At 35.7% G+C, this 7502-nt stretch overlaps 1 protein-coding gene across 3 annotated transcripts in view; it reads left to right on the top strand.

Moving 5' to 3' along the window:
* Positions 1-583: 583 nt before the first annotated feature.
* Positions 584-7502, top strand: part of yeats2 (YEATS domain containing 2) — a 31898-nt gene continuing 24979 nt past the window's right edge. For 2 of the 3 annotated variants that reach the window (XM_077515551.1, XM_077515543.1), the window contains exons 1-7: positions 584-755; positions 1066-1186; positions 1302-1399; positions 2343-2435; positions 2516-2746; positions 5727-5845; positions 7181-7342. In XM_077515551.1, the coding sequence (XP_077371677.1) occupies positions 1087-1186; positions 1302-1399; positions 2343-2435; positions 2516-2746; positions 5727-5845; positions 7181-7342 (803 nt within the window). In that variant the 5' untranslated portion in view covers positions 584-755; positions 1066-1086. Of the gene's footprint in view, positions 756-1065; positions 1187-1301; positions 1400-2342; positions 2436-2515; positions 2747-3941; positions 4122-5726; positions 5846-7180; positions 7343-7502 lie in introns of those variants that run through there. The other variant, XM_077515561.1, reaches the window with a different exon arrangement.

The raw sequence follows: 7502 nt of genomic DNA, 5'->3' as shown, positions 1-7502 counted from the left end.
GCGTTGGACTGTCAGTAATTTGTAGAATAAAATTTTATAATAATAATAATAATAATAATAATTATTATTATTATTTAAACATAGGTCTGCTCGTAAATAGAATTAGAGAAACTTATTTTTGCAGTTGTCTCATTTGCACTATGCACATTCAAAAATCCAAACTGCATTTTAAACTATAATAAAGGTTTTGACCTCATACATGTACACTGTGGTAAGCGGCAGCTTTACAATACATTCAATTTAAAATATAACGACAAAGAACTATGCAATAAACAGTATAGTACTTTTTTTTTTTTTTTAACTACAAAAATTACAAAGGAATGCACCACAAATGAATACATTGTCTACAAGTAGTAAAATAAGTAAAATAACCTTTATTTTAAAAAAAAGTGCAACTTAAAATCCTTAAAATCGTGTATATGTAAAATAAAAATAATATATTTGAAAAGAACTATACTCCAAGTTCAACACTAATTATTCATTAGAAGAAAAAACTACTGTAAAAGACAGTACTGTACAGTACATTACATTAAAGTACAGAATTTGTACAATAGCGACTCCCAGTGGAGATTCTCACGAACTCCCAAGGCTAGCTATCCACAATTTAGCTTTCTTGTCCACATCGAGATTTAGCATTTTTTTTTTCCAAACACGAGTGTGAAACATGCAAAGTGTAACAGTTAAACGCCCCGCAGCCATTGAATAAGAACTAACGCGCCCTAAAGGAACCTTCCTCCACACTACAAGGCTTTCAAGTAAGTTTATATTATAGCTTGAAACGCGTTTGTTTCGTAAAACGCTGTGCTAGCCGTGGCTAGTCTGCTAGCACCGCGATGCTAACCTGCTAGAGCAACAAGAACCGATTTGCCCAACTTTGAGGTTATCAGACATGGAACGCGTGCTTCGCGATAAAGTTTACAATGTGCTTTTGTGTACACTTTGTTGTGGGATTTCATTCAAATCTAGAGCTAAACGTGTGTAACATTGCGGCACCGGTATGATGTGTTTTAAATGAACACCTCGTGTGTATGTGTGCATTTTTATTTTTTATTTTTGCTTCCTCAGGTGATAAAAAAAAAAAAAATCATGTCGGGCATTAAAAGGAAAATAGAAGATTGTGATCCTGACTATGAGGATGTTGCACAAGTCCAAAATAGTAAGAGAAACAAAGCTGCAGAGTTAAGTGGTAAGTCCATTAAAGCCATACACTGACTGTACACCTGACTTTTGTCATGCACAGTCTTGAGTCATGTCACTCTTGTTGCATTTAGTACAAAATGCACCGTGTCACCCTTTAACAGCACGAGATGCAACAGTCCAGAAGATAGAAGCCATCATTACTGAGCAGTTCTCTTTGGAGATGAAGAACAAAGAACATGAAATAGATATCATCAGTCAGGTAAACACTCAGTGGACATTGCAACTCTGTTCAGGGTAGCCTTTCCATCTCAACCTGTCTTCTGTAAGTCTTCCTAAATCTTTCCAGCATCCCAACTGCTTTTTTTTTTTTTTTTTTTAAATCTGTGATTTTACCTATATATATATATATATATATATATATATATATATATATATATATATATATATATATATATATATATATATATATATATGTATGTATGTGTGTGTATTTTTTGCAGACTCAGTACTTGTATTTGATAATTCATTACGGCGTGAGGAAAATTGATTTGATGATCATTTTTGCCACAAAAAAAACAACAACACCCGAACACTTCTTGAATATGGCATATGTTTCACTTCTACACTTTTTACAATAAGTATTTGCCATTGATGACATTTTAAAATCCACTTTCATGTTTTTCTAACAAGGTATTTTAGTTGTAAAATACATCAGTGGCATGACAACTGAAGTAATATATCGCTTACTTCTCTTAACTATGGACTGTTTTTTTTTTTTTTTTTTTTGGGGGGGGGTTTTAACATGAGGTGTCGTTTCTTTTTGGGGGTGGGGGTATTGAATTTCATTATTTTCGCCCCCTCTTATAATTTTTAATGTAACAAACAAACAAAAACAATTGGGCCGCTTCTAGAAGAGCTTCTATTGGCCGCCAGTTAATCGTTCGGGTCCTTCCATAGATGATGGATGATCTCTTCTTGTTATTGCAACAATTTTCAAACCATCCAACATGGCTGCTGTTATTCGCGTCCTATAAAGCTATCCTTTCACTCCAGCTTGTGCTCGTCTATCACAGATCACCCCTGACACGTTCTTCCACCAGCTTCAACCTGCCTGTACTCTTTACAGTCTACTTTGTGCAATGTGTAAAATTCTTCTTAAAATTTGTGAAGTACAAAACATTATTTTTCTTTTTCTTTTCTAGCGACTTAATGAAGCCCGAAGGATGATGGACAAGTTGAGAGCGTGCATAGTGGCCAATTTCTACGCCAACGCTGGCATGACAAAGCTCCAGGAGGTAATTTCCTCAATTTAAAAACAAAATCAAGCTGCAGTCAATATTATATCTATTTCCAATATGATTGTGTATGCTTACAGAGCTCTAAGAGTGACCCGGCAGCGCTCAACCATCCAGCCATCCGCAGATTCCTGGACTTTCCCTCTCGTTCCTCCTCCCCTCTCAACCAGGGCTCCGAGACGCCTTCGCTGGCCCAGTCCGAGTCGGAGTCTCTCTCGCAGCACGGGGACGCGACTGACAAGGATGGGGAGGGAGTGTGGAGAGAGGACAGTGGCAGGCATGAGCGCAGACCTGGTCGCAACACTGGAAAGGTGGGTTGAATTAATTGCGTGGCTATGGTTGTATTTTTATTACGTGATGGTTCAAGACGAAAATCTAAAGTAGTGATTCCCAACCAGGATACACATTAGTGTATGAGAGATCATCAGGTGTGAAATGATCATTGTTGCAATATATATATACTTTTTTTGTGAGATTACTATTCGTGTGATGTTTGATTAAGGTCAAATTTGCGCCTTGACTCAATAAAGGTGAGGAAACTCCGACCGAAAGAACGAGCCAGAAGTTCTGTTTTTTTTTTTTTTTTTTTTTTATTTATTTATTTATTTTTATTTTTTTCCTTTCGGACATATTATTACATTTTTTTCATTTGTACATTTGTACATAACTTCCCGAAAAATAGTATTGCTTTGAATAAAAAAAGCATACTTGTATAATAAATAATTACAAAAGTGTTTACTCTGCTATACATATATTTGTGAGGACTTGGGGTCAAGTTGTATTTTACAGTTTTAAAAATTTGTAGAATTTCACAAGTTACTTCATGTTAAAAATTACTCGGCTCTTAATATGAAAAGAAAAATGCACTGAGCTGTCACCATTGTCTGAGTTACAAACGCAATTATGCCATGTAGTGACAGAAAAATGACCAACACAAATCAACGTCACACTTTTTTTTTTTTTTTAACAGTACAGTACATATTTTTAATTAAATTAGTTTTTATGAATTGTTATGAAATTACTGTATCGCTGATTTAAAAAAATGCAACAATATTTCTATTAGGCCACTTTTGTGTTCAGAGTATGAAAAATTAGAGGAAAAAATAGTACATTTTATTGTAAATTTAGATTGAAATTGAGATATAAAATGTGCAATTTATTTGCGATTAATTGGGAGTTAATTATTGAAGTCATGCGATTAATTACGATTACAAATTTTAATTGACTGACACCTCCAGTAATAATCCTTGTGAAAATTCCCATTATGTAGAACCGGACCCGTCGCCATGGGCGGGCCTTGGGGGTCCGTGCCCGCCCTAGCAAGATGACTCACCAACTATTCGTCCTATCAGTCACGTAAACTTGCGCCTTCTGTTTTAAGTAAAGCATGGCGTGCCAGCCAACCACATACCTCCTTTCAAGTTTGGCTGTGATTGACAACTAAGCGAGCCAATGACAATCAGGATCAGGTGGGGTGGGGTGAGGGGAGACGCGCGCTCTGCAGACGTGCCTTAGCCAAATCTACTTCCGGGTAGATAGTGCGCATTTGCCGGCTGGCGCTGGGACAAAGACTGAGCAGTGAGCACGTCGTGACGCTTTAATGGAAGCCACCAAATGCCAAACTTAGATCCAGGATGACACAGTTGACATCAATGGGAATCCTGAGTCCACTGGTTACGTTTACAAGTGAGTGGCAAACTTTTATTTTAATTAGTCAAGCCACACAGCACGGATGAATTGTAGCAATACACAGTATGCTGTTAACAGACCCAAGCAGTCACACATACACAACAACAACTAAGGAGCATAAAATTATTTATCACTAAAGCAGTTGCAGTACAATGTGAGTTGAATTCTCTTTTTTATTGCCAAGTTTGTTCATGTTGATGACTGTCACTAAGTTCTAATAAAAAAAAAACAGCACTTTACACATCCTTTTGGATTGATATTCTGCTTAGTTTTTCACCAAACCCATATGTTGTTTCTGTATATCATCGACATAACTCAACCTTATTTCTAAATCACTTTAAAACAGCCATTGCTGCATACAAAGTGCTGTGCATGGAATAGAAATTAGTCTTTTAGTAGACACAAGTGAAATAAAATAACACAAAATAAAATTAATTAGAGTAAATATAAGTAGATAAGTATACACACAAATAAAATACTAAAAAAAAAAAATCTGTACGAGTATAGAAATAAAATAACACAAAATACAGAAGGCACCATAAAAAAAGTAAAATGATGTGAAGTCTCATGCTGAGTCAAAGATCAAAGAATAGAGATGTCTGGCAAAAATGAAAGGAAATTTTGTCCATATCGTACAGCCCTAATCCAACACGCAAATGAAGGCAACTGCTAGCCAATTCCAGATAGAAGGGGCTGGGTCACAGAGTCATTCATTCGGACATAGTTGTTTACAGAAGTGAAGAGTGGATTTGTTTCAAATGAACTTGTGAGTTGAATAAATGCAAAATGAACTACACATTTTTTTTTCAGTTTGTCTTTTAGATTTCAGAACAAACTGCCGCTTTTAAGTGACAGAAAATATTTCTGAACACTTTTGCAGTTGTCACAATGCCGCTGTTCAAACTGATGAACATTAGATTTAGGTTGATAAAGTGTGCCCCCCCCCAAAAAAAAGGTAATGCCCCCCCTACAATTTCTTTCTGGTGACGGGTCTGTGTAGAACACAACATAAATTCTATTTCCAAGTTTGATAGTTATTTTATTTATTTATTTATTTTTGAATATATTGCTTTCAAAAAGCAAATATATATATATATATATATATATATATATATATATATATATATATATATATATATCAAAAAAGTCAAGGTAATACACTTGTCAATTTTTTAGACAGTCACTGAGCTGATTTCAGGAGATTTGTTAACTTTTGAAATTTGTTTTTTCCAGAACGTTTTTGGTTAGTTTATTCCAATTTTTTTGGGAGGTTTGATTGTATTACATCATCTGTAAAGCCATAAGAACCAGGAATCTACCATGATCTGCCATTATTGTTCAGAGGTGACTTTTACTAAACTGAATTTATCTTCTATATTGGAATCTACCCGTTGAACCTGTCATTAGCCTATTAGCATAATCGCTTTCATCATTTTTAATGTTTCCAGAGAGTACAAATTCAAGAAATAATAAGGGTTCAGCTGGCTGACTCCATTCAACCTTTTTTGATTACTATGACCTGGATTTTTTATTTTTTTTTATTTTTTTTACAATTTATTGAACATATTAAGCAATAAGAATATGCTCTATTATTCCTTGTAGGACACATTTGGTGTGCCAACAATGCTGGGAAATGAGCAGAGGATGACGTGCCACACGAGTGGAGACGAGGCATCCAGACTCTATGCAAAGAAGACAATCGTCGTGGGAAACGTTTCCAAGTATGTGACTCGCTGAACTACACAAGTCCGAAGTTCCTCAGTTAGTTGATCAGCTCACAACTTTCAATGCGTGATCACGTCTCTAACGATTAACGGTACCTCACATTCTTCCTCGGCGTGGCAGTCGTATGGTTCGAAACGTCATCAACACGCCCACTGGCTCTTGTTGTCTTCGATCGGTGACTCACTCTAGCCGTTGCGTGCTCGGCGACGCAATCGCATTCAAAACTGAGCACCTGTGTGAGGAAGCGTATTGATGGATGGGGAAACGCAATAAGGAGACCTAAGTGAAATGTGAAAAAATTATTTTTTGTTTTGCAAGGTTTGAAATGTGCTTGAAATTACATTTACATTTCTTTTATAGATCAAAATCCGTAGTTATGAAGGAATTGAACATGGACGTTTTTTAAAATGACTTATCTCGGTCTCTTTTTTTTAATATATCAGCACTTGTACATGGGTGTGTAGACCTTTTTTTTTTTTTTATCCACTGTATGTATATACCCACTAGGGCTGATCGATTATGAAGAAAATATTAATCGCAATCATTATGAGCAAGAAAAACATCAAAAATATTAAGACAAATGCATTTCTTTGATGGAACACTAATTATGCAATTTCCTTTTGGACCAAAGAAGATTTATTAAATTAGTCATTTTAAAATAAAAAAAAAGGTGAAAGTTAAACAACGCAAAATTGGTATTAATAATTAGGGGTGTGAATTGCCTAATACCTGACGATTCGATTCGTATCACGATTCATAGGTCACGAGTCAACTTGATACAGATTAATCCCGATACGAGTTTATAAGTCGATTGTTGCGATTTTTAAACTCAAAATTTGAAAATACTAATCAGTAAACTTGTAAATGTACGCTGTAAGATTTGTATGAAAATGTACTGTGTTATTTATCTGACGCTTCAGTCTTATAACTATTTAACACACAGGTTGTAATCTGTTTCATGTTTGAACAGCATTGAAATTAAATATTAAGGCTTAATGTTCCATTAATATAACATTCTTCCATGATTCAGGTCATAAAGCCTAACCCTAAGTAAGATATTTTGTTGAATATTTTTCCATCAAAAATGGTTGTTTGAAAATCGATTTGGCCGACTATTGAATTGAATCGAGAATTGTAAGCTGTAATATCGCCATATATTGCCAAATTGATTTTTTTCAACACCTCTATTAATAATCTTTTATTTTTGTTTTGGATTATGCGGATTTTGTAATTGTGGAGCGTAATAATTAAAATTCCATTTCTCTATATGAACCCACTTTCCTATAATGTAATTTTTTGTACTTTTGCCCCTCCTCCCGTGCCCCCCTTAGATACATTCCTCCGGATAAGCGTGAGGAGAACGATCAATCGACGCACAAGTGGATGGTGTACGTCAGGGGCTCCAGGAAGGAGCCCAGCATCGACCACTTTGTCAAGAAAGTCTGGTTCTTCTTGCACCCCAGCTATAAACCCAACGACCTGGTGGAAGTCAGGTGAGTGCCAATCATTGCTGGCTTGCCGTTTTCAAGTGGTCGCCTCAGGCAGCTCAGGGACATCAAAACAAACTTGTTCCAATTAGAGTTTGCTGTAGCGTCACGCTCTTGTGTGTTTACGGGCAACGCTGTGTTTACTTCATTATTGTAGATCATTACT

The sequence above is a fragment of the Festucalex cinctus genome, chromosome 1 (assembly GCF_051991245.1).
Source record: "Festucalex cinctus isolate MCC-2025b chromosome 1, RoL_Fcin_1.0, whole genome shotgun sequence".
Taxonomy (NCBI): domain Eukaryota; kingdom Metazoa; phylum Chordata; class Actinopteri; order Syngnathiformes; family Syngnathidae; genus Festucalex; species Festucalex cinctus.
Note: the sequence above shows the minus strand (reverse complement) of the source record. Positions and strands in the feature narration are given on the sequence as shown.